Source organism: Prinia subflava, chromosome 2, assembly GCF_021018805.1.
Source record: "Prinia subflava isolate CZ2003 ecotype Zambia chromosome 2, Cam_Psub_1.2, whole genome shotgun sequence".
Taxonomy (NCBI): Eukaryota; Metazoa; Chordata; class Aves; order Passeriformes; family Cisticolidae; genus Prinia; species Prinia subflava.
This window is the reverse complement of record NC_086248.1, coordinates 28,978,322-29,006,014: the sequence shown is the minus strand read 5'-3', so window position 1 is coordinate 29,006,014 and position 27,693 is coordinate 28,978,322. Positions and strand designations below refer to the sequence as shown.

Genomic DNA, 27,693 nt, shown 5'->3' with positions numbered 1-27,693 from the left:
GAGATAATAGTTTTGAGTGAAGAACTGGGCTCATGAAGTCATAATGGAAGGCCAGGTATACAAACAGAAAAGTCATTCATAGAAATGGCATAATTTTGATCAGTGATGCTCCTGTGCATTCAGAGGCACAGCTTGCCAGAGATATATCAGTATTTGCATGAATGCTTGTTCCAGTGAATATATGGCACTTCACTCCTTTGGGCCTGCAATATACTTTGAATTTTGGCTCAGACCACTTCAGGGGTACTAAGATGAGCCAAGAGGACAGGAATGAAATGGACACAAGCTAATAATTAAATTCAAAATGTCTAAAACTGCTTATAAGCTATCATACTTCATATGGCCAGAGCTTATATGTTCCTGAACAGTCTGAACTCAGGGAAAAATGACATTAGACTGAAGAGAAGGCAATTTTGAGGGGCTTGAATATAATAATGTGAATCTGTGTAGGCAGAGACTTCCTTGTCAATCCCATAGCAACAAAAAAGGTGTAAATTCGATCACACAATTAATTAAAGTGAATCAGAAATTAGAATGAGATAAATTAAATGATAGATAAATAAAAGGATAAATAAAACTGTTGTGCTTAAAATGAGATAATATCAATGGAATTAGAAATTTCTCATGAAAGAAGGTAAAATATTAACATTTTCCCTTGGATGCTGCAGTGGCAAGGACATTTAAATATAGTTAGTTGGATGCCTATAGTTATGATTTAGAAGCAAAAGAAACAATGAAATGAGAAGCTGAGCACAAGCAAAGGGGGAAACATGCTGAGGAGCCACACACATCTTAGAGAAGACCTGTTTTTGTAACTGGCCAGCAAGGTTATCAAGAGGCTGCCTATTTTATGTATAACATATTACAAGACACTCAGCCAGAGTCTGTTAGTTTCCTTTATATAATCTGACAATAAATCACTTATCCTACATGTCTGGAATGTTCTGGAGCCTTTCTGCCTCTTCAGGTCTAATTATTGATGTAACAAGGCCGTCATTGAGAATGAGTATTACTGAAAACTTGCGTAAATGCAGAGTCAATGAGAAAAATGGTATTAAAATCTCAGAGAATGTTGCCTTCAGCTCCACCATGGCAGGCGCTATTTAACACAAGATTTGTTTGCTCCCAAAGGTCAGTGAGCCGATCCTGATCACAGTCATACTGTGCCCTCCATCCAACCCCCCTTCTCCATCTTCCCCAAAAGAAAAAAAAAACCAACCACTGCAAAGCTAGGAAGTGATAAGTACTGGTCAATTGTAAGAAAAGTTCAAATTAAGTATCTTTTTACCTGCTTGGTGTACTACCCCTGACCTTTACCCGCTGATTCATTCAAGTTTGTGAAAGGACATTCATAAATGCCAATATACTCTCTTTGGGTTAAACTGCTGGGTGCAGCTGGGTTCATTGATTCCTAGATAGTGCCATGCATAGAGAATCCGTGCAATGAGGCTGTTCTTGTAAAACAAGTGGGAGAACAGAACCAGAAGTGACCACAAGCACTCACATGCTTTATTTAGAGGCACTATGCCTAGCATGGTATATACTGCTAATTGGCTGGGAGATTAAATGGTTAAAAAATCCAACTTGTGAAGTCTGCTTTCCCAGCTTAGTTGCAATACTGGTCTAAATGGATCAGGTCAGGAGCAGAAGAGCAGTTTCCCAAACAAACAGTAAGAAACTCCCCATGCTGGTGGCATAGGCTAAAACTAAAAAATGACAATTGTTTAATACACTCAGGATCAAAACTGATTTGTGATTAAGTCTGAAAACTAAGAGCAGTCCCTCTAGGTTTAGCTGGACTATAGAAACTAACATGACTGAACTTTTTTTTTCACCTAAAACCAGCTTGTGTCAAAAGTGAAATATATACTGCAGGGGAGGAATTGTGGTGGGGAGCAATATACTACCAAGGAATGTTCTTTATTTCAACAAACTGTGTAGATAAGCCTTCTCTGGCTGTTTTCATACAACCTTCTCTGGCTGTTCCTACAACCATAGCCAGACACTATGGTTGTAGGAACAGCCCTGGCTGTCTTCACTATTTCAGATCACATAATAAATGGTGTACTGCCAGGTAGGATGTTGGGTTAGGATAACTCCATCCTAACCTCTGGATTAGGACATTCTAGGCATCTTCCTCCCACACTGCATTCCCTGAACTCAATTCCTATCTCAGTGTCTTTGTCTCAGATTTACAACAGTTTATTCAATTTTCCTCCTCTAATAGTACATGGAAAACACATTGCCAGACATGTCTTAATTCAGCATCCTCAAACAAAATTTAAGGAATGGAGCATGAAGGGAAAACAACTGATATGCTGACCTATATAATTAGGAACTTCCAAGCCACATAGCATAAGAATGTCACGGTAAGCATTACAGGAAAATTCAGACAAGGCCCAAGGAAAGGACAAACTGGCCTGTCCTAGAGAATTGCCAATGTCAGATTCTTCTCTCTTCACAATTAGCAAAGTTTCAGATATGGCTGCTGTCAAAGGATATACTGAGGTCGTATTTCATACTCTCCTACTGATGATTGCAAGGATGATTCCACCACACAGGATTCTGTCCATCAGCAGTGATGCAGACCCATGATATGGAAAAATTCTTGTCAGACTATACACACCTTCTGTAGAGGGCCTGGTGACAGAGCAGGGGAGGCACGTGCTTCCCAGGCAGCTAAAGTGTGTTCCACAGAGTTGATGAGGTGACCCCAAAGCAGCTGTAAGGTGCCTGGCAGGGAGCTCACACACAGAGTCAGACACTGACTGATAAAGGATCTAACGTGTGTACAGGCAGATTCCTTTAAGGAATAACAGAATCCATATAATTCCTATTTAAGAAAGGTAAGCCAATGACAAGACTTGAAATAGAGGATTCAAGTGATATTTTACCTTTTCACCTTTCTCTCCTTTCTGGCCTGGTAAGCCAGCTATGCCCGGCAATCCTGCTTCTCCCTGAATTTAAAAGAAATAAAAAGTCAACAAAGCAGATCTAAAATATATTTGGTTAGGTTTCCTGTCTTTGTCATGAATGCCTAACAAAGCAAATGACTCAATAAATATAGTGCAACACCCAGGAGACGTATTAAAAGAAAACAAACATTATGTAGACTATAATTCATTCTCAAGTAAAAACATTTACACTAAATATAATGCCTAAATATAATTTTCAGTTTTACCATGGTATTTTTTGGGGTGTGTATTCAAACAATTAAACCTTTTTGACATCTCTAACTTTACATTAACTAAATCCAAAATTTACTGTTTCTTAACTGGGAAATACAATGTAAGTACGTTACAATACTACAACCAGTAAGATATTTTTCATGACTGCAAAACCCAACTCAACTGTTTTTATATCTAACAGCATTAAACAGCATGATGCATTAAAAAGCAAGAGGAAAACTTTATACTTTATTTGGAAAGCAGTAGCATCTGTGTGCAGATTCTTGCTGCATCCCTGGAAGAGTGTATATTTTGCTGGCATGAACGGTCACTGGTGTTGCAGTTGTAGCCAGTAAACTCTCCTCACGTGGGCACTACAAAAAAAAAGATTTTCTGCTTTTTGGTCCACTTTGGTTAATAGGTAAATACCATACAACCACTAGTTTTAAGTTACCTTCCATTTTAATACTCCTGTACAAACATACATGGAAAGTAACAATTTCCAAACAGAGAAAAAAGCTGTAAAAAAATTAACTCTAGATATTGTGATCCTTCTGTTCTAAAATTGATACCAGTTAAAACTGATATGAGTGTCCCCCTTCTTTCTTCCAAAAGACAGGGGAATAAAGAGGAATAAAGTCTCCCAAAATTAGTAGTGAAACAGAAAATGTCCATGGGGAGGAAAAAAAAGATATGGTACTTCTCAGTCTCATCCTGTCCTCCGCTCTGTCCCTAAGTGCAAAATAGAAATGTGAGTGCCAAGAAAAAAAAATATTTTTTTTGTAGTTCAATGCTTCTGGTATTCATAGTTTGGAAACAAACAAAAAAGTCCTGAAGCCAAGATTTACCTGCCTGTGACTCCTGAGAACTGAGCCAACCTGAAGAAATCCTACAGGACAAACCAACAGAATCTGCTAAATTTCAGATATTCTCATTAAGATATAATGAGGGGTTTTTTTTGAGCCTTCTATCAGAGAAATTGCCATGGGATTTATTGCTCAGCATAGAAATTTGTACCCAAGTATAAATTCCTTCCCTTAAATCACTGAAAATGTAGCTGTTAAAATGCATAAGGAAGTTGTAAAAAAGTAAATCAGAATTTGTTATGCTAGTACCAATATGAAAGTCATCAACAAGTAGCCCACCATTTCTTTCATCTTAAACATGACATACAAATGAAACTGATGATGCCTTTAGCTATATAGATGAATGACTGTTTAAATGTTATTAAGAAAGCCTATTGTTGAGCTTTTTGTGTTCATATATACTTAGAGTTTGTTTTGTCCTTGCTTTTTTGTTACTATGTCATAACTGCTCAATAAATTATATTTCCAAGCACCAAGTGGAATCTACAGAAGTTTCATTCATTCCACTTTTTTATAAGCTTATACATTCAAGAGAAAGTCTGCATTACTATGAAGAATATATTTAGAAATGTATTTGAACTATTAATCATTATTTAAAATTGAAATTTCCCCCTGAAATTAGATCATGCTTCTTTCATGCTTCTGAGCACCAAGCCATCTTCTGCTCCTCTGTTCTCTCCAGCCCAAGTACACTTTTCTCTATCTCTTTGTGGATGTAAGAAATCAGTCCTTCTACACCCTCCAGGTTTTCTTTGCTGACTACAACCTTGGTGGTGATGGCACTGCCCACTTTCACAGAGGAGCCTCATCTTACAGACTTCTTATGATTAGCAGGCAATAGTTTAACACAATGTCTTTCTGAGGCTATTTGTGGTTTGGGTTTTTTTATTTAATGGGTTAGATTGAGCAAAGTAATTGCATCTACAACTTCAAGCTGTGGTTCTACTGTTCCAGTTTGCACCGATTCTTGTCTATCAAAACAAGAGGGACAAGCGAACCCTTTACACTAAATCAGTGTTTTCCCTTATATTAAACAGTATATGCACATCAGCATGTGCATTCTAAAGAAGAAAGTATTCCATAGAATCATCAAGGTTGAAAGAGACCTTTAGGATCAAGCAAACCATCAACCTACCACTATAGCTTGCCAATTATGAAAGACCCATTCCTCTGTTTCAGTGTATCAAAATAAAGAAAACTCAACACCATCCTATTTTCCTTCTCTTCCACTGGCATGCACTCTTTCATGGGCTTGTTTATATCATCTATAAAGCTTCAAGGTGCAACTGTTAACGAAACAGCCTCTGTTGTTTGAAACCATTCTCAAGTCATCTTAGTGATTTGTTTCCTTCTCTCTGAGGCTTCTTGAGTTACTAATTAGACATTAATCAATGTTAAGAAATGCATTTAAAAAGCACTAGCAGCACCTAGTGCCTTTTGCTGATGTTCCACTGTATCATTAATTTAGGCAGCAAAACACTGTATCATGACTCCAGATATGGAATTCATTTTTAGAAGGTAATTAAACTATCACCTCTATTGAATTTTTTTACAACTCTTTAGCAAGAAACATTAAAGCAATTTATTTTGTATTGACATTTGAATTTTAACAGGTAACTTACCAAGTCTGCAGATATTTCACAACACGTATCTTCTGTTGCAAATTGTGAATTACAATAAACTGCAAGGTGGTGAAGTTCAATCTATTAAGAAATACAAAAGAAATTAATAGGAGGTATAAAAAATTATGCGTTATGGCATGCTTTTTCTTATCTTGCCATAGTAAACTTTCTCTTTGAACCTCTGCATATTTCTGAAATGCTAGAAAAAGACAAATCAAAACCAATTACATGGCTTCTTATTTAAGGAACAAATTATGCAGTCTATTACTTTGATGTAAATCACATTTTAGATTTCATTTATTTTCATTTACATTGCATCCATCTTTATTGGTTTGCTATATTACACAGACATTTTAGCCCTGTAGACATCCTCTGCAAGGATCCTTCTTTTCAGGTATGTAATTTTCCCCTGCAGAAAACTAAAATAAAGGTTTGACAGACTCTCTATCACATACATCTATTACTTAGGACAGACCTTTGCCTAGGTATTGCCACTAAACCACCTGAAGAGCAAAAATCACAAATTCTGTATGTAAAGCTTGTGTTTCAGAGACTTTGGGTGAGATGATAAGCAAGTAAAATTCTAACTAGCTATTCTTGTCCTCATATGCCTCCTTCTGCATCAGTTTTATATCCTCTTAATCTCCCTCTTGCACTTAGTATTGAGAAAAGTGACCATTGGTACAGGATCTGCTCTGCTGCCTCCATCAGCTTTAATCCTGTTACATTTTCCTGCAAACGTGGAAATCCCAAGAGACAATTTCCACTCAGAATTATCCAGCTCATATCATGCAACCAGCAGAAAAAACCTGCTCTTTGTCCTACATGTTATTTGGAAATGAGGAGACTGAACACACATTTCAAATAACCTTGAACTCAATTCTTAGAAAATAAAGCGTTAGCTTGGCTCCATGAAATAAGAGCTCTGAGTCCAGGCCAAAGTGCTTAGTGCCCCACAAAAATGATTCCTCCTGCAATGGCAGCTTGCAGTTACAATGTGCTATTTTCCTCTGGAACCCTACAGTGTACATAACATTGCTGAAGCTTTCTGGTGGTCACTGTAAACTCCAAGACAGATGCTTTAAACCTGGAAGCTGCATGTCAATGTACTTAAAACAAACTGGTATTTCCTGAAGATTTCAATTTACTTGCTGTGCTTTCAAATGACTCGCTTTCAAATTACTTTCCTCCCTGCATGAGGAAACAGAGGAAAGCATCTCTGGTACAGAAAACAGAACAGAAAATTATGGGGTTTCCTTGGGTATTTCTTGCATCAAAGGCTGCAGGAAACACACCTCCGGCCACTTCCTAATCCCTCCCTTTTGGATAACGGAGAGACAACTACAAACAATGGTGCCCCTGTTTCTTCACAGCTGAATTACTCTAGAAAATCCTAATACAGAGGTAATCCTTAGTTATTCTGTGTCTCCCCTTTATCAAAGACAGACAAAGAGTAACAGTCGACTGACACAAACCTGCAAATAAATCTTACTAAAAATGAAAGAAAAAATTAGGACTGCAAGTTATCTCTAAACATGGCAATAATATATCTGTAGTAATTTGGTGGTTCTTTCTCCAAACTAAATACAGAAAAGCAGACTTCTTAAACCAGGACTGAGTTTTATGCAGTTACTTTGGCAACAGCTTTGTCTTAGCAGATGCTACAGTACTGAACAATGTTTAGAGAAAAACACTTAAGGACTTCAAATTAAGAATACACATTTGAGAATAATGACTATGTTTGAACATTTTATCTATGCGTTTCTTTACAACTGTGTTAGCAAAAGCGTGGCTAAAGCATTATTTCAAGTTATCTGTTTGTCCTTTCGTACTACTCACATCTACAGGCTTATCATCCGCAGCACGAGAAGCAATCAGTGTCCTCCCCTGCAAGTCAATGGTGAATTTTTCATCAGTCTGCTTTCTCTCAATTAAATTACAATCCAAATAGAGGGAAATGATCCCTGACTGTACGCTAATACCAAGCTTATGCCACTGCCGATCAAACAATGGATAAATTTCTCGACTCTTAAAAGTGTAGTGCAGTATATTTCCCTGAGAGGATTTGGTCATATACTCCACCACCTTTTTTGTACCATCCAGGAGGACAGAGATCTGAAAAAACAAAATAAAAGAAGTGGTTATTTAAAAGTTATAAGAAAGAAGCACATAACTAAACAATATATCAAAAAATATTTAAACTACATACACTGGGCAAGAATTACGTTATGAAACATTCTTCTATGTAACTTGGTAAATACATATCAGCTATAAATCATAACGTATTTATTCTGTCTTGCAGTCTAAACTGAATAGATTTTGCTAAATTTCTGTCATTCCTGCAACAAATTATCAATTATTTCAGAGCAGTCTGTATTTCATACAAACTTTACCTAAATCCATTAATGAAACATCCATTATTACATATAACATGGGGAAAAAAAGAGGGAGAAATTTTGAAGAAGTTTCAAGAAGAAGAAGAAATAAAGATGGCTCTAACCTCAGGTGTGTCATACTGATTTAAAACTTGCCATATATACCAACGCTCTTTCTTGGTATTTCGCCGTACACGGAACGTGGCAACTAGAGAATACTCTTCAGGAAGCCCATTTGGAAATACTTGCCTGGAACAGGAGGGAGTAAAAAGATTTCTTGTTATTTGCATACAAAAACGCACTACTTTAAAGGAATGAACAGAAATAACACCTGGTGAAAATAAGAAGCCAAACACTTGCTTCCACTAATATGCATTCATAGGCCTCAGCATTCAGAAGTGTTTCTTCTCAAAAGTACAATTCAGTCTCTTTATAAGAATAAATGATTTCAAGCTTTGTAATTAATTTTTGTTCTAAGTTTTTTAGCATCTGTGATTGATATAAATAGGAACCTAAAAAGAAATGATGCAAAGTGAATGTCCCACATGAAAGTATTTTAAAATACATCTTTTCCCAGTTTATTGTTTGGGATACTTGAATAAGTTTTGTAGAGGATTTGTGGAATAATCCCCATCCAATTTCAAAACACAGCTGGACAGGGCTCATAATAAACAACCTGATCTAACTTTCAAGTTGGTCCTGCTTTGAGCAGAGATTTGATCCAGTGACCTCCATGGGCAATGACTCAGATATCTTGAGCATCAGAACGGTTGGACTTTAGCAAGCTCAAAAAAAAAAAAAAAGGTACTTTAGAACAAATGATTTACTGTCGCTTGATTTTGTTATTCCTTTCTTACCTAGGATGCGTCGATGTCTCAAAAAAATTCTGACCTATATCACAGAATGAACTGCAACATCACTTCTATGAACTCTTTGAAAAGTTTGTATTTCACAAAAAGTGAAATCCCTACCTGAACTCTACAGACTCTGGTAACCATTAAATATACACTAGTTCTGTACTAAATAAATTAGGATGGTACAATCAACTTTTTTGATTTGAAGCTTCTGCATTTCAAATTATTTATTTTCTAGGACAGAGGTGGGAAAATTAAAACCACAGATCTCTACACAACACAGGAGTAGCAAAAGTGTCCACATTGCTGTTTGCAATCAGCTTGCCATGCTGCAAAACAGCACTCCCTGGATCAGAGCTCAGGAAACCTGAGGACCCCCCACACAGCAAGAAACTGTCTCCATTTTATTTCCCACAATCATGTGAAGTATGTGGCTTAGTTCTAAAAAAATACTGATGGAATTACAATTTTATGGCAATGTGCTATAAAGCTTTTCTGAAAAACAAAACAAAATAAAGCAAGCAACAAAGGCGGAGGCAAAGAACGAGCAAAGCAATGCAGCTGATGAAACAATAGCCCCACAACCCTCCTGGAACCTGTTGTACTTAGGACCTCAGGAAAAATGCCTCCTGTGCAGAGAAGCCTAAATCCTGCCAAAGAGCTTCTTTAAGGACTAGCACCTATTTAAGTCCCTTATGTGGGAATCACACTTCTCTGGCTTATTTCCCACAGCTGATTCCTGTTTTACCATAGGACCAAATTGGCTGCTGTCCCACATTGTTAGTGGACCCATATGCTGTTGTACAGCTACAGACATTGGAATGCCAGAAGGCAAGGCCAAAGAGAATAGGCTTGGCTGTACTTACGCCTCGATTTCATACTTTGTATTTCAAATATAGCATAAAGAATATGTTTCATGATTTATCAAAAAAATACCTTCACCAGGCATGAGTGTGTGACTGCAGAACAATAAACTATGAGGAGATGGGATCAGCCCTATGATTTCCTGCACCCCAGGCAGGCTAAGGAGATGGTATCTCAGGCTTTCAGCTGTAAGCTAGACAGGATATCCAGCTGTGGGAGCATCTGATTAGCTCTCCAAAATCAATTAACTTTCCAGCTAAATTCCATACTGGGGACACTGGGGAATTCACATTAATGGACAAAGGACAGACAACTGTCGAAGAGAAATGATCAGAAGTCTTCATCAAATGAAGGGAGGGGAAACCATGATTGTTATTGTAGGTCTGGAAGACAAGCAGAAGCAGTCTTTGGGCAAGGTGGCACTATTTTCTACGCACCCACACCCACTGACCACTCCATTGCTTTTTACTGTATGCCTCCCTGACACTTCCACAGTCAACAGTATGGCAGTATTAAGTCTTCTAAAATTGTGTTTCTTTCAGAATTTTCTGAAATAAATTTGGTTCTGTGAGTACACATGATATAAATTTACCTTCCTTAACTGTTTACCAAACCATTCAGGAAATAAAAGAAGAGCTAAGACATGGGTCAGTGTTACACAGCCCAGCAGGAGTTCACTCTAACTTCCCTTACGTTTGAGCTGACAAAGAAAACTGTATTGAGAGAAATGAGAAAGGCAGACAAAATCAAATTAATTCCTAAGGACATTACTGGTTTCAGTGAAGTCAACTAAAGAGGCAAGATTTAAGCAGAATTGGACCAAGGACAAATTCAGTTATTTTGTGATTCTAACTTAGGTAGGAAAGTACTTCTGGTGGTCAATGGATTTAACCCTGGGCTTAAAGTAGGTACAACCTGAAAATTATATCAGATTATGGTAAGTCCTGTCCTGTTGAGTTTTTGAGTTATCTAGAATGGAAATTATTTCATAACCCTTTGGGAAACCTTTTCCAGTATCTGGCCAACAAACAGCACAAATTTAATATACAACTACCATATACCAGAGATATAACAATGCAGTTATAAAGAAGTAGAATCTTTATTTTAAGAAGAGTTTTCATTGGTACCTATGTGAAGATTCCTTGGTGACCAAAAAATCATTAACAGGTGCTTTAAAGTAGACACTTCACAGTGTCTACTTCACTTCAACACTTTTAGCTAGATGGTGAACATGAAAAGTAATGGGATGAAATACCCAGAAAACCAGCAGGCTATCTGCTACCATACACAATTTTCCCCTATGCTCTTGCTTCCTGAATGGCTTCAAGTGACTGTAATAGATTAAAAAAGCATTCATTGAGCATTGAAGTGACTTAGGCACAGATGATTAGTAAGACACCTCAGTGATATTTAAGTATTATTACCATGGTGTCTTCTACTCTGTAAAATCAGTTTAAAATCCACAAAAATAGGCAAAGTATGTACATGTTTTAAACAATAAATATATAACAACATTTGACAGGAAAAATAAGAGATCATACAGAAAAATGAACATAAAACCTTATGTTGGAACAGGAGAAAAGCCAAACCAAAATTTCACAGAATATTGAATTTGAAATTCAGAAGTTCTTTGAATGTTTACTATACTGTTTCACCTGATCACATCTACAAATATTTTAAACCGGAGAAAACTTATGGGATATTATGTACCGGGGAAAACAATACAGGAACAGCATTAAATGTTAACAAAAAATTCAAAATTAAGTTTTTCCACATATCCATAACCCAAAAAGTACTCCAACACAGAGTATTTAACCTTTCACATGGCACAGTATAAAAACAATAAGAAAAGGAGAGACAAAAAGAGTGAAGGAAACCTACACCAAGCTCACCTCAAAGTCTACAGATATACACACAGCACAAACAGAGAGCATGAACTTAGGGCAGTAAATCCTGGTGTCTACACCAAAGCAGTAAGAGAGATGACAGGTTTTAAGCGAGTTATAATGTTACAGGAATATGGGTAGCAACTGGTAACTGTGCAAATTTATCTATAAAGACAAGACAAAAGAACTTACAAATTAACACAGACAAGCAGACGAGGGTATCCTTGGCATCTGATCTCCCAACCAGATGCCTTTTTGGACAGCAGTGTCTGAACAAAATTACATCATCAGACCTGGGAGTAAAAAGTCTGCTGTTTTTATGAAAAGAAAATATCCTTCTCAGTGGAACAACAGTTAAGTTCTCCCATTCTTGTTTAATTTCCTTACCAAACCAGACATCCTTCCCAGATGACTGCTCAAACCTTCAAGGCTATTTAAAAGGTGCTCTCTTCCTCTTCTACAGTCAAAGCACCCATGACTACTGTGGTTTGTGTTGAATCCAATGCTGTCCAAGCTCACTATGTATGATTGAGGCACAATCAATGGCTTAGGCTCCTCTACACACATCTTTGAGTCACAATGAAACTTGGGTGGGAGTTACATGCCTGTCTGCTTAAGCCATGGTGCTTCTAAGCATGCCTGGAATTTATGCCCAGATGCCAGGGGAAATTAGTTGTCCAAAATTATTCATTTCAGGTGCCACTAGGGGTTGGGTGTTGCTTGAGAGTGGGCAATTTAAATTATTCTCAGGCGCCAGAGTCTGATTAAATTATACTTTAGGTGGAATTTCAACAGTTTGATTCTCTTCCTCTGTCCATGTTGTAAAGTAGTATATAATAAAAATTAAAGTTGATGAATGGAGTACTGTGTTCTCAAGACAAAGCACACCCTTGGTGGAAACTACTGAACACAATAGCAGGAATTGAAGCATATGAACTGAATACAGAGGTTTGAATTTATGCCACCCTCGTCTGCTGCACTGAGATGTACTGCAAATTGCAGAGGACTCAGCTGGCAAATTGAGGAGACCATAACAGCCAGCAGGAAGAGTCCCAACACTACAAGGTTTTAGACTGTACATAGATATGTTACAAACCCATACATTCAGGTATTTCTTAATGTTTCACTGGTTGAAACATGCAGCAGATGCAGCCAGAATGGTAACAAACACACATTCTTGCAACAACTGGGTGCCACTCAAAGTATATGTATAAAGAGTATTGCAAAGGCTTTTGCTGCATTCTCCTCCTTTCTACTGTATCAAATGTAGCCATATTTTTTCCTAAAAACAGGTGTATATTATGACTGTACATTATGAGGTGACCAGAAGAGCGGTTACAAGAACGTTGCATGAACATTACCACTGTATTTGTGCATACTTTCCACTGTTTATAAAAATCAAGTATAGAATGGTTTTTGGCAAAATATTTTCTTTATTCATTTGTTTCCCCAAAAGTTCTGAGATACAGATACCAGCTGGAACTGCAAGTGCTAGCATACTGAGAGAAGTAATTATGAATGAATTAACTGTGTATTCACTGTGCTATAAACAGTTTTAGTTCTATCTTTGTAAAGCAGCATTGAGTTACCCATATCAAATTTAGTAAGGCAATCCTTTATTTACCTTTTGTTTTTATTTTTAAAAAGAGCACTAATGGAAAAGCAGCATCTATTTTTAAATCTTATGAACTCTAATTGTTCCATATCGAGTGGGAATACACTACAGTAAATGACAAACTTCCGTATTTACAAGTATCAATGAAGCCTCCAGCTTGCTGTATATCTTCCAAGAAGAGAAAGATGACCCAACTTGCATTTCCTGAGAGTGAAGTGAGAGATGTTTAGAGTTTATGGCAAGACATATCTTTTCCAGCTGACATATACCATTACCTGGTATGTCACTTGTAACATGACAATGTTACAATAATTTGGTGACCAGAGCTCAAGGAGTTAGTTTAAAAACTTTCCTGTGTTGGGCAATGATTTATTTCGTACTTCATTGATGGAGAAACTGAAATGTTAACTTTTTCATGTTTGCAAAGGGTTTAAACTCAGGTCTGTTATAAATAAAAAAAAAAAAGCTCAGGTGGACCAAATACAAAACTCTCCACATTATTATCAATATTCGTACCACAAATTGCTATATTTTTGATTCTCAGTTTTTAACCTAACTTGACTGGTACAACAGGAGACCAGGAATCAACTAACTAGAACAATTTACCAATCCCTGCCTAGAAAGTGTATTTCAGATTCTTTTCAAATAAAAGCTGAGAACAGCTGTCTTTTCTGTCAGAATAAGAAATAATTTCCTTCCCATCTATCTTCCTCAAATCACATTAAGATGCTATACAGTTTCATGTTACATTAGGCCTCAAGTTGTTTTCATACGACACATTATATGATGCAACTCAAGGGAAACTATTCAGACAGCTTAAGAGTTATTAATTACTTAGGGAGAGCTCAACCCACTCATGAAATGTACTGCTGAAAGCAAAGCTGCAGATTATTTTAGCATTGAGAAGAGGGATTTACCTAATATTTAATATGCTTCAGCACGCCTGTGCTTTCATTTACAGAACAGGTATAGATTAGATGACTCTTTTAATATACAGGTTGTTCGGGAATATTTTGAAGTGAAAGTCAATTGTATTGATAACAAAATTTTAAAGGGCACTCTGAAAAGTATCAGTTTGAAAGAGGCAGAGAAATACCAAAACCATTATGCCTGTGAAAAGTACTTTTATACTACGGTTTCCAGCAGTATTTTGTATCCTTATTCACTGGAATTATTGGTGAACTCCTAGCCCTAAAAATGTCAAAGGCCAGTCTTCTTTTGATGTTAAACATGTCAGATTAGCTGTTTGCTTTCCAAGTTTAGCCTAGTTCTGTGTATTTTAAGTTTTCTGGAAAAAAAAAAAAACAGCAGTAAGAAGAACATAATTAAAAGCAGTAATATATAATAATAGATATTGGAAATACAGAAAAAAATCTTCTCTTTTTCCTAATTAGAATTCTGTTGAATTTTTTAGAAATTATGAAGTTTTTAGAAATTTCAGGTCAACAAAGAATTTTGGGAGTCTTATGCTGTGGAAGGCAGCTTCCAGCACTTTTGATGAAACATATATATCACTTGCTGGTTTCAGCAGCATGGGGCAGAAGGATACCAGAAAGTATTGTCCCATTCCATGATTCAGGGAAAGCAAGTGGAGAGGAAATGCTTTCCCTGTGTGCAAGAATTAGAGACCCATGTTTTTCTTTCTTTGCTCCCCATCTCTCAATTTGTTGGCTCTCTGGTTATCTAGGCAAAAGCAACGCTCTGAATGCAAGATCTGTGTTCAGCGTAAGTAGCAGCAACATCCATCTATGCTGAAAATACAAAAGTAACCAAGAGGAAGTTATCTATTTTGAACTCAAATAATTTCCTGATGAGAATTATGCTCTTCCTAGGTATACATCTCATTCTACTTTTCCTTTAGTACTAACATGTAGAACTTCAGACATGTGCGTCCCCCATCCCCAGTTCTGTAACAAGTTTCTACTTCTGTGATTCACCACAGGGACTGAAACCACCCTGCCCACATGAAAACCTTTTCTTCAGTAGGTTTGATTGTCTCCAAAGATACAGTCTTTGTTAAAAATTTAGTCCTAAGAAGTGCCACTTTTCTGTCCTAAATATCCTAAAATCAAATTGTGGCTGGCAACTATCAAGAGAAGATGAGAACTTAAATACTTTAAGAGGAACTGTGGATATTTCTTTCAACATCTACCCATGCTTTTATTTTTGACATTTTAGGAGCTGTTTCATAACTCACTTCTAGTCCTTCTAGTTAGCTCCCAGAAATGGAACAAACACAACAGGTCTAATTATTAGAGTAGTCTGTTATTTGTCAGACTCTGAAATCAATAAGATATTAAGTCTTATGCTAAACAAGATTATCTACAATGGAATGGAATTATTCAGCTAATCAAGAAACCTTCTGATGATGTTAATGAAAAAAAATTATGGTAACCTCTGGCAGGCAACTGAAAGAGAAAACTGCTCTGCACATGGTTTTATATGCTTCCTACCCTGAAGCAAGATTTATTGTACAGCATTAAATATTTGTATATTTAAGTGGTTGCTGTTGTCTGGAAAAGTAAAGAAAATTCAAACTACAGTAGACAATTTGTCTATTGGAGGCCATGAAGACAGAGAGAAAATGCACTTCATGTTATGGAAAGGAGGGATGACATCAGGACTTATTTGGCTTATATATCCATATAACCTTCCCTGTAGGAGGAATAAATCGAAGCATCCGTTTCTCCTCAGACATTTGTACAGATACCTAGAGACACTAACTGATCACACAATGGTCTCTGTAGTTTGGTACAGAGGAGGGTGAGTCAGCTCCAGCAGAGTTTCATGCTGAGAGACTCACACCCTTTTTCTTCTCACGCTGGGGTTTTGGAAGGCACCTTGTGTGTTTCTGCATGACATCATGCTACCCAACCCAAAAACGTCGTTTCCATAGAACACCCAATTTCTTCCTGTTTAGTCTCCCCTCATCCCCATCCCAAACTTGTAGGTTTTCACAATGAACCAATGGAACAAGGACCAATTAAGTGAACTGCTGATTACACTTGGAACAGGCTCTCCCTTTCCTTCCTGGGCTCATTCTGCCAAGCCCTAGACAGCCCTGGCCGACGGTGAAGGACAAACCATCTCAGAGGCCAGCCTCCCTCTTCTGAAAATGCTGAGCGCTCACAGTGAACCTAACAGCACGGCTGGCACTGCAAAGGGAGAGCCAGGGCTGCTGTTTGGAGGGTAGCTGCACCAAACTAAGGGCTGGGGTTTTTTTGCTAGCCCCAAATAATCGTCTGGATAACTAGCCTCCTCCTCCTCAGCATGCAGGACCACCTAAAAATAAACAAATGCATTCCTGGCTAAAGTTGCAAGCAGGTCATGCAAACAACTGCTTGAGAAAAACTGCACAGGCAAGACCAAAGGCACTAAAGCCTACAACTGTTATAAATGGGTATATTTACCCGTCTTAGTTCCAGCTGATCTCCCCAAAAATGAAGGTGTAAGTAGTGAAGATTGAGTTACCAGCAGAAGAGATCCAAGTAAGAAAGAAGGTTAAGGACACCAGATAGCAGGGTCAGGCCTGAAAAAGTAGCTGCCAGCTGCAATAGTGAGGCTACAGAGAGAACATGCCTTTGCTTTAACACCCCCTACACACAGCATGAAGAGTCTATGCATATTTAAGCCTGGTGTTCTGCTTACACTTAGAAGGATAATTAGCTAAATAATGTGCTCTTTTACAGTATATATAAACTGTTAACATTCACAAATCTTAAGTGAATGAGTAGGGAAAAAAATTTATCAAAAACCTTATTTGCATCACTTCAGAAGTCTTACTAGCAATTTCAGAAACTGGAAATTGTTTTTATTAAGTCTCAGGACTTAGACTGTCTAATTCACATACAGTTAAAAAAAATCAAAAATACACAAGAATATGTACAGCTTAGCCTGCAAACCTCAGAACTTCTCTAATAATGAGATTTTTTGTAAGTTACAAATTAAATGGGGTTAAAAATAAATACAGTTTAAAAATACCCAGATTGCTGTCTGCTGAGTCATAACTATATTTAACAGGATGGACCTGTGACTTGCTAACCCTGTTACTATCAGATCCAGCTGGGGAGTGTCCAGGTATTCCCTTTAAAGTGCCAGAAGAGAAACAAAAACCAAAGCTTATAAAGAGAGATGGGGTCTTGCATCTGGCTCAAGACAGAGGTGTTGAGAGGATACCTCAAGCAGTGATACAGATAAGTCAATAAACATTTTAGTTAGGGAAATTCTAAGCTTCACATCAAGAGAACACACCAAGCCCAACTTGAAAGAACACTGAATATTACCAGGAGCCCTTCTCAGATTGGGGAATTAGGCTAGGTGTCTTATATCCAAGCATGGAAGTTTGATATGCCAGGAAATCACAAAGTTTCCTCAAATCAGTGCAGGCTCCACAGCAGAAAACCTTTGCATTAAACCAATGCATCAACTGTAGCATCCTGAGGTTAAATCATCCATGTAATTCTCATGCAAAATAATGGAAATGGAATGAACAAAGATCATCTTTTTCAACAATAATGCTGAGATTAGACTCTGTACTGCTGCAGAAAATTCTAAGATTATATTACCTAGTGTATATATCAGACTAGTAGATAAAAAGTAGAAAACTTATAACAGTAAAGAAAATATCACTATTATTACCAATATTTTTCATTAAATAAAATTGTAACTTTTAAGCACACAAAAAGATGAAAAGAGTATTTTGGAAGTTTTAAAGAAGAAAGCATTTAGTTCCCTCATCACCCCGTTACAAAACCTGCATTTTGATGAACTCACATCCTATAATTTACATGCTTGACAATGGAATTACATACCCAATATTATGGGAAGCTATATTCTTAAGGAAGAGAAACTATTAGAGTAGTTTATAATACAATCATAGAACCCCAGAATAGCTGAGGTTGGAAGGAACTTGTGGAGGTCTCCTGTTCCAACCCCCCTGCTCACGCAGGATCACCTAGAGCCAGCTGGGTAGAAATACATATTTATTTATGTGTTTGAAGAAAATCAGCATAAACTTTTTAAAGAGATGACATTTAAACTAAATTGTGATCCAAAAGGTAAGGATACTGTAAGAAATGTACTCTTAGGCATAATATGAATTCATATGAGTAGTTCTAACTTATTTTTAAGGAGAAAAAAGAGGCAAGGTTGTGCTATAACTTTGATCTTTCAAGAACTCTAATTGGTTAATGAGTCATGACTTTCCTTTCCATGAAATCATATCAGCTATCTTGAATCACAAAGTGGTTTTTTTAGTGCTCCTAACACTTTCACAACAAACCAATCTTAAGCTTATGTTATTTCCTGGTAGCGTAGCGTATCTGTCTCCACATACTAACAGTAATGCAATTATTTATCACATTCTAAATTTAAAAAAAAAGTTCCATGGAAAGAAAAATAGCCTATTAAAAAAAGAAATAATTTCAAAGTCTGTGCTCCTTTTTGACTTAACAGAAATCTGATGGCATTCCCTTTTCAGACATTCAAATCATCATATACAGCCTCATTATTAAAGTACCGGTAGAACTTACATGTAGTATTTAGTCTTTTTGAAATACATTTTCTTCCAGTGCCTCTGTCCATATGATTATTCTTATTCGTTACTGTTCTTATCATATATTGTCCACAGTTCACATTAGAATATAATGTCATATGCTAAACATTCTAATTTTTAGCCACTTAATCTCACAGGAGATATTAAAAAAACCAACCAAACTACTGCAATAGAACATTCACGTCCCAAAACTCTCTGTTTCCTTACCTATAAAATGAGTGAGCATTGTCTACTAGTTCTGTACAAGTCACTGCTAGGTGTCCATCCTGAGCAAGAGCAATAATTTAATGTTGTAATTTCACATGCTATACTTCAAAGTGCACCCACCACGGAGGGTCCTCAGTGCAAGAACTGGGCTGGAATGGCACTTCTTACTGCAAGTCTGGGCAATTAGTTCCTGTTATTGTATACACCCCTGGTGAACACTACTATACTTTTTGTTTAGTTCCATAGATTAATTCAAACTGGCATTTAACATCTAGGATTGTGAACTGCTCATGTAAGAGACAGATCCAGTAAGAGGAAAAAAGGATGTGTGGAGTCATGGCCCCTCAATAATGTTATTTGTGTTGCTACTTCTCAGAAGTAGTCCAAAGCACACCCCCCGTGCCTTAACCAATGGATATTTCAGGGATATGCATTCAAAACTATTTGAGTAAATCAATACTGCTCACCATAGATTATGAGCATACATATTTCTTACCAAACTCTCTCAGAATCACAGACTTGGATAATTGTTAAGGCTGGAAAAGACCTTCAAGATTGTCAAGTCCAACCTAGCACCACCACCACCTTGTCCACAATAAACTGTGTTCTCAAGTGCCATATCCATATGTTTTTGTACACTTCCAAGGATAGAGACTTCACCACATCCCTGGGAAGTTTGTTTCAATGCTTTACAAACCCTTCAGTGAAAAAAAATTCCTAACAGCTAATCTAAGCAGAGCTCCCATCAGAGTTTACAAAGAAAACTGAGTAAAAGAGATAAATTGAAGTTTATCAAGGACTTCAACCTTAAAATAGTTAGTATAGGTGTATCAATAATCAGTAGTCTTATCCCTAAAATAAGAGACATTAATTTCCCTATGAAAATTAGAAGCACAATGCCATATTAGAAACCATCAATAAGTTATTCAAAGCCTAAATTGTCATGCCCAATCTCACAGTATTTTTAGGATTTTTTTAAAATAGGATTTTGAGATACCACAACTAGTCACTAAATCCAAAAATAACATGATCTCTTGCATGTGGTTCTGTTAATATACTAATATCTGTACATCTTGTTTCTATAGATTACAGATTGTTTTTCAAGTTGAAGTTTGTTAAATCATTCCAAGTTTTGAAATGAGTTGGTGGCATGACAAATATTCACTTGAGACAGTCAAGACTGTAATCAGCAAACTCTGTACACTTAGGACTGAACTCAAATTGATACGCAGACCTCTAAGTGAAAAACTCAGAATGTGGCCTATACTGTCCATTTTAAATCAAAAAAGTATTTTAAAAATTTTGTCAATTTATCTCCATAAACAAAAAAAAAAAAAAAAACTTCATAGCATGATGATAAAAAGTGCAAAGAGCTAACCACATAAAAATGCTAGAGGCCAAAAATCTTTCAGAACCAAATGAAAAAAAATGAAAACTAGGGTAACGTAAAAACCACCACGCAGTTTCACTGAGAGACAGTCCATGAACTATTTTTAGACATAAAACCTAAAAACTTGGGGACAAGGTGGGGGAAGGGTATGATATCTCTGTGAGATGTTTAAAAAAAGAGGCCCATTTTAAATACAGATATATCAGCACAAACATCTTTTGTAGATGCAACTTTAGTTAAGAGCAGAAATGCCTGACAGCATAGCTAAAGCAAACTGGATTACACAGCGTTAAACCACAAAAGCCAGAAAAAGATCTGATTTATTACAGGGTTGTTTGTTGTTCTGATTTTTTTTCCAGTCTGCTGATAAATTACTTTGGAAGCATGTGTCACCATTGCTTCAGCTAGAAAAATTATATGCATTTTATAAAGACTCTTGAATCCTCTCAGCTCAATCAGCAAAACTGATAAATGATATTTCTGTCTCCATATACAACATAATGGGGCTACGGTCTCTCCTCAGCTGCGAGCATTATGCCCAGTACATACCACTGAATTCTGTGTGTTGCATACAGCATGGCTGTAGATACCTAGAGCTCTTCTGGTTTCCCAAAAAATTCATCTGTACGGATTTTGCGACTGCGCTTTTGTTCTAGGACTATCAAACACAGACCTTGTTGGAGACTTGGATCTGTATCCTTCTTGTACTAATTTTTGACAGACTTTTGCTTCAAAAAAAGACAGCCAAGATAAACCAAGAAAACACTACAAAGATTTTAAAAATCAACACGTTTGGCAGGGAGTAAGAGGCATGTAAACTTTTCTGAAAGTTCCCCACACTCTGGCAACACTTAAGGCCCCTTCAGTTAGTGTACTGGTAAAAAACTGAACAACCTTCTTCAGAATTTGTGCTCAAGTTTTTAAACAAGGGTCATTGACAAGCATCTAGGTAAATTTTTCCTGCTGAATCTAGAAATCTAATAACACAATAACTTTGTCTTGCAATTGCAGTATCTATAAAAATCTATGTTTTAGATTTTGCTATCTTAAACAAAAAAACTGAAAAATAGTTTTGGCATCCATATCAGATGAAAATAGAAAGGAATTCCCTACAGGAACATAGCAGAAGTGAAATTGCAGATGCCGTTGTTTTAATCGGAACACTGGGATTATTTTCCACAGGGCAGGTTAAACCATTACAAACTGAAGGAACAGTTTCAGGGTTTGTTTTAGCTAAAGGCAGTGCTTCTGGGGTTGGGGACATCCCATCTTGCTCCTTCCCCACGGTGACTCTGAGATGACACAGCCACAGAGATCAGCCGCCAGCCTCGCTGAACGGCTGATGCTGATGTGGAGCAGGTGAGATGAGGCTGAGAGATGGAGATGGGTGCTGTGAAAGAGAGCTCCAAATTTTATTTTCTTCCAAATAATAATTTTATCTCTGTTTATTTGGATTTTTTTATTACCTGCCACAAGGCACATGGGATTCCACACGAACACTGCTGGTCTCCTGCACACGCTCATTGTGGAGCAGTGCCCTTAAAGTACACATCTCACAAAAGCCTCTTCCCTTTATTTGCAAGTGCTTTAAAGCAAGAACATCATCACAAGGTAAAAAATGGAAAAGAAAGAGTCTGCTTCATCCAACAGTGTTTTACCACTTCAACTGGTATAACACTGCCCCAGTAAGTGCTCCACTGTCAGGGGATCACACTACAGATTAGAATTCTAATTTGTTACAGTCAGTGGCTTAATACAAAAGGATTTTATACCTCTCTGTTCCCTCACAGTGTGCTTTTAATGTAAATGCTACACATTTTTAAAAGTACTCCTCCCCTCTGCCACCTCGGTCTTCACCTTTGGTTTCCCAATTCTTTCTGCACAGTAGATTACATGTTAAATTGTAGGATGATTCCAACTCAATATGGACATTAAAATCCATTAAAGTTGCCATATTTCTTGTAAATTTTCAGGCTGAAACAACCCAAAAATGCAGAAAGACATTCACAGGTGATTATTCTTTAAAAGAAGAATTGGTCTGTCATTTTACATTGTAAGAAGCCCCATTTTTCTCCTTAGCTATGAAATTAAATAATTGGTATTTATGAAATAGATACAATGTCAATTTGTTCTTTCAACAGTAACCACTATATTTTCCTTCCTTTTAATTTCTAAAATAAAGTAACTGTTGAAGTTTCTGGAAATAAACACAAAATACACTATTTCAGGATAAAATAAAGATTGAATCACTACAGCTTCTGATCCACTACTTTAAAAGACCTGAAGAAACATCAGAATTTTTACTATATTCAGGCTCCCACACTCAGCAATCAACTTCCAAAAGCAAGGACTTTTTCTTGAAAATACCCTGCAACCAAAATACCAGACATTTCAGTCTTAGCATTGTTGGCTCCAACTGCTCAAATGACCTCAAATAAATACATGACATAGAAAAGGGGAGGTGTTTTCTTGCATAACCATCTACTAATATTTTAACAGATCAAAGGCTAGCAGGACTTTGTGTGAGCACTGATAAAAGCTGGTTTGAATAATTGTAACTACTGCTTCAAAACTGGGATAATACCTCATTGCTATTTTCAGTCAAGCTTTAAAAGTCTTCAATGAATTTTTTGGGAAACCAGTGATTATCACATCTGTCTATTGTATACTATTTTTAAGAAATAGGTATAAAACTTCCTAAAATACATCTTGAAAAGGCTTCCAACAGTGAGCACAGAAACTTCCTCACTTGATGCCAGCTGTGCTCTAGGATAATGGAATTTTGTCCACATTTTTTGTGATTAAAGAGGCTAGCACTAAAAACAAACAGAAAACCCTACACAGATATTATTCATCACCAAATTCTGTTCTCAGCAGAAAGAATCCTCCTACCTGGAATTTACTGAGGCAAGTTGGAATAGTATTTCTTCCTCCAGTAACTAGACATCCCAAGGAGGTGAAACACTTTCTCTGAAATATGGCCCAAGCCACAGCTCTTCTGGCAGCAGTGAGTAACAACTTTGCTGTGGAGCTCATAGTCCAAATACAGTCAAAATCCAAGCTCTTTTGTAGTATCTTACAATGAAAGGGGAAGAATTCCTTAAAGAGTCGTGAGAGTAATCCCAACTGCTGTAAGCCAGAGCATTTAACAGCCAGCTATGATAATCTCCTCAGTAAATTAATATGGTTTGTCAAGCCAAACAAACTACAAAATAAGAAAGCTGTGACTATGCCATGAAGATTTGCTAATCATGAACATCCATTTCAAAAGCATTCTGAAACTCAGCCGAAACCAGCTTATTATCTCCTTTATTGGTGCTTTCAGAAGAGGAAGAAGATGGCCCACCAGCAACCCAGAAAAGTGAGAATGAGGAACAACTGATGTCTGATGCATCTTTGGAGAAAGACAGTGAAATTAATTAATCATAGAGCTATTTTCTCTAAGGCAACAGAAGAACAAAGATTAGCCTATAAGCTTCATGTCCAGAATTACTGAATACTGCTGGCAGGTCTAAAGGAATGCTACCAGCACGAAGCCCAGTTCTCCTTTGCCAGCAAACTCTGTGCCATACTGGAATACACTTCATGGGCAGTACATGTCTGGAGTCTGGAGAAGAAAAATGACTCTATAAGGTATTTGTTGAGATAAAACTAAACTATTATATAGTTACTGTTATTCTATGATTCTGTGGTATGATTATGACCATATAATTAGACTGTCTGCCTAACAGTACTTTACTTAGAGTTTCTTTATGATTCAAAAATTCTATTACACTTCTTTCCTCAGGAATAATTTCTGTTAAAGTCCATGAAGAACTTCAATAAGCTATTCACAGTTTTAATCAGAAAAGTGTTACTGGCATTACATTAATATTTTACAGACATTTACATCAAGCATATGAAAAGCTATCCATCTGCTATCAGAAGACAAAATATATACAGAACTGCATCACAGAAAGAGATAAAGACCTGCAGCTGAAGTCTAACATAAATAAACGTAATCAATTTCCCAAGCTGACAGTGCATTGTAAATTATTTACAACATATAAATAGGTGAAACACTACTCCAGGTCCATTGAAAAAAACCAAAATGGCATCACAGAAGAAAAATGGCAGAGCATAGCTTTCTATTACCCACACTACAACTGAATGAATGAAATGCAAGAGGAGATGTGCCAAGTTACTTGATACTTGCTAGTCAGCTTAATCAGATACTCTCAATTTCCTGCAGGATGGATAACAAACACTGTTCTGCTGCTTACTGCACACCACGTCTACTAAAATATTTTCTGAGGTAGAATGATCCCTAAAGCCATCTAATAACACAAGGGGTCTTGAACCACACAACCTGACATAATGTAAGAGAAGTAGGTTTAAATAAAAATAATTAATTAAAAGATATTGTACATGGGTAACTGAGACAGCAAATTATAAGGTTATGATGACAGATGCCCAAGTTTCTGACTATCCTTTATTGTAACTCTACCATGTAAAAACCCAAAACCTGACTTTGTGCTCCTAACTGCCATCTGCCCTTATTTTAAAAAAACATCCTAAAACCTCTGAAGAGTTTAAAAAGTAACATAGTTTCAACAAGATTTTTAAAAATTATTTGTCAAAAGTGTTATCTCAGTATCAGAAAGCCATTTTATATTCAACAAATTGAAATAATTAGGAACAGAATTCATCTTTTAGTAACATGTATTTCTGTGAAGAAAGGTTAATAAAGGATGAGCAAGATTATTGCCATGAAGAACAAGGATTTAATAGAAATTCTGCAATGTTTGAATGTTATTTAACCCTTTTATTGTTCAGGAAGATATACACATGAGGTTCTACTTTCTTGCACAGCAAGCTGACCGAAAATCTTATCTTGTACCTTATTATCATCGATAACATGATATTAATTTTCTGCTTAACTATATTCATTTTTATGCCTAAATTTATTCATATATTAGCACTGATATGCATTTTATTAATCATCATCTCAGTCACTTCACCCAGCTAAATTTTTCATCCATTAGAGATGCATATTGTTAGGGGAAACTAGAAAGAATTTCTCTTTAGTTTTTTTCTTTAATGAGGATATGCAGAAGAAAACAACAGGGACCGTGAGGAATTTGAGAACCAAGAGACAATGAAAGCCAAGCCACCTCCCTTCCAGGTTTACCCCTAACTGAAATTCTCTAGCCCCTGGCCAAGTTAGCCCCTGACAATGAGAAAAACTAGCCATTTTTCTCTCCCTTCAAAAAGCTGATGCGATAAAATATAGGAAAAACTATATAGCACAAAAAAAAAAACCAACAAAAACCAAAAAAAACCACCCCAAACCATTGGGACTTTCCTTGCAAATAGTTAGAGCTTTGTTAGGTCACAGCTATCAGCCATAGTGTTAATTCCCCATTTTCATTGCCTTCACAAATAAACTGTTTTCAGAAGAAGAAAAAAAAACAGATATTAGTATTCAAGCCTCCTAAATAAAGCCATGAAAAAAGCTTTATGTTTGTTAACCTCAATATGACCTCTCAGGCCACTTCTGAAGCCACTCAGATATTCTTAGAAACCAGTATTTTCAATCAAGAATTTTACCTCAAGGTAATACGAATTTTAAATAATTAACCCTTTTGCAATTTCTAGCTTCTTTCTGCTCCATTTTTATTACTGATTTTCTTACTGTTTCAAAATAAAAGCAGCGCACAAGATGCATTTCTTAGCACTACTTAGCATCTTATTCCTAAAGGACAATCGCTCCATGCTTTTTGTTATTGCCTTGATTTTCTGTATCTATAATCTAATATTTCTCTCAGATGCCCATAAATTGGAAAAAACTTGTAAAAAAAGCAAAAAATTATTATTTTTTTAAAGGAAAGTTTTCTTACTAAAAATTTCTCAAAGTATTTTTAGTAAAGACACTTATGGGTGGTACCTACTATCTTCTGTTCCTCTTCTAAAGACAATCTGGAAAATACTGGAAAGGTCCTAATAAAAGAAGAGCACTCTTTTTGTCAAGTAATTTTGCTTATCGAATTTTCCTTCAATAGCTAACACCTAATGTATTTTTTAAAAATATAGTGATTAGTTTAACTTTGCAGAATTACACAAGCATAAAAATTTGCACTTACAGTATCTAATATGCCAGAAAAACTTAGAGAACCTAAATATTCTAAATTGCTAGGTAAATTCTTTCCGTAGTTATGCTCCTCTCACAAAGATCACTTTGTTTTGTGTCTGGGTGCCTCCAACTCTTTTCCTCCTTTCCCCTGGCCTCATCACAGTCCCTCTGTGCTATGCTCAGGATCCAGGGAAAGGGGGAGTCCAAGGACCAGGTGTGTTTTTTTATTAGTCAAGCTGGAGCCAGACCTCTTGCAACAGAAAATACCCAACCTGAAGACATGGGAATACAGTTGCTTCCCTCGTCATCACAGGAACATGCTGTACAGAAACCACAGTCCCATGACTCAGAGCACATCTCAACCAAGAAGCTCTGAGATGATCCTCTCTCTCCACTGAGCACAGGGAACTTGAAACTACATTCCTAACTGCTTCTTGACATTTCCTTGTCCCTATGCAAACCTAAATCCATCCAATCCAATAGTGCCTTACTCTCTTTCACTGTGCTTTTGATTTTTTATGCAGTCTCTGCTTTTCATCCTACCCTGTGCCAGAACAGGATTTTGCCTGCTTTCTCCTCCACACTGAGTGCCCACTGTTCTGTTGCTGCTCAAAGGCAAAATGTGAATACAAGGAAAATTAAAAAATAGCATTCAAGGAAATGGTGATACTCTCTCTTTTTAATATTGTCAGCAGTAGTGAGAGAGAGGACAGACAACTTCACTGAGGGAGATTAGTATAATACTTCCTGTCATACCATGGAAGTTATTTGTTTCATTTGTTTTATAAATATTAAAATATTAACAGTAGAATTTTCAGTCCTAGAATCATGATTTGAGAAAGCGCTATTCACAATTAACTTTCTACCTACATACTCTCATATTCCAGAAAGAAACCGTACCAAAATCAAAATGCTTCCCACAGAAAAAACCTGAAAAAGTCTAAAACCAGCCATATTGCTTTCTGTGGCATTCTTGGGATACACGGTCAGGGATTCAGTCAATTAGTAGCACTGAGTCTGAGCTCTGTATTTTAAAAGCTAAGCATGAAAGTTGTATCTTACCTTGTATTTCTAATGAGAGGTGCACTTCCCAGTTTGAAACAGATCTTTTCCCCACCACAAGATGTTTGCCTTAAAGAAAAGCTTTCTGTCAGATCAAACCCTGTAAAATAGAACACAAT

General features: G+C 36.7%; 1 protein-coding gene across 9 annotated transcripts in view; it reads right to left on the bottom strand.

The window, feature by feature from the left end:
* The window catches only part of COL19A1 (collagen type XIX alpha 1 chain), a 191,583-nt gene that overhangs the window by 145,999 nt on the left and 17,891 nt on the right, over window positions 1-27,693 (bottom strand). For all 9 annotated transcript variants that reach the window (XM_063389432.1, XM_063389431.1, XM_063389436.1 and 6 more), the window contains 6 exons: window positions 27,575-27,674; window positions 8,156-8,279; window positions 7,495-7,770; window positions 5,656-5,736; window positions 3,416-3,541; window positions 2,895-2,957 (listed from right to left, as the gene is read on the bottom strand). In XM_063389432.1, coding sequence (XP_063245502.1) covers window positions 2,895-2,957; window positions 3,416-3,541; window positions 5,656-5,736; window positions 7,495-7,770; window positions 8,156-8,279; window positions 27,575-27,674 — 770 coding nt within the window. The remainder of the gene's footprint in view (window positions 1-2,894; window positions 2,958-3,415; window positions 3,542-5,655; window positions 5,737-7,494; window positions 7,771-8,155; window positions 8,280-27,574; window positions 27,675-27,693) is intronic.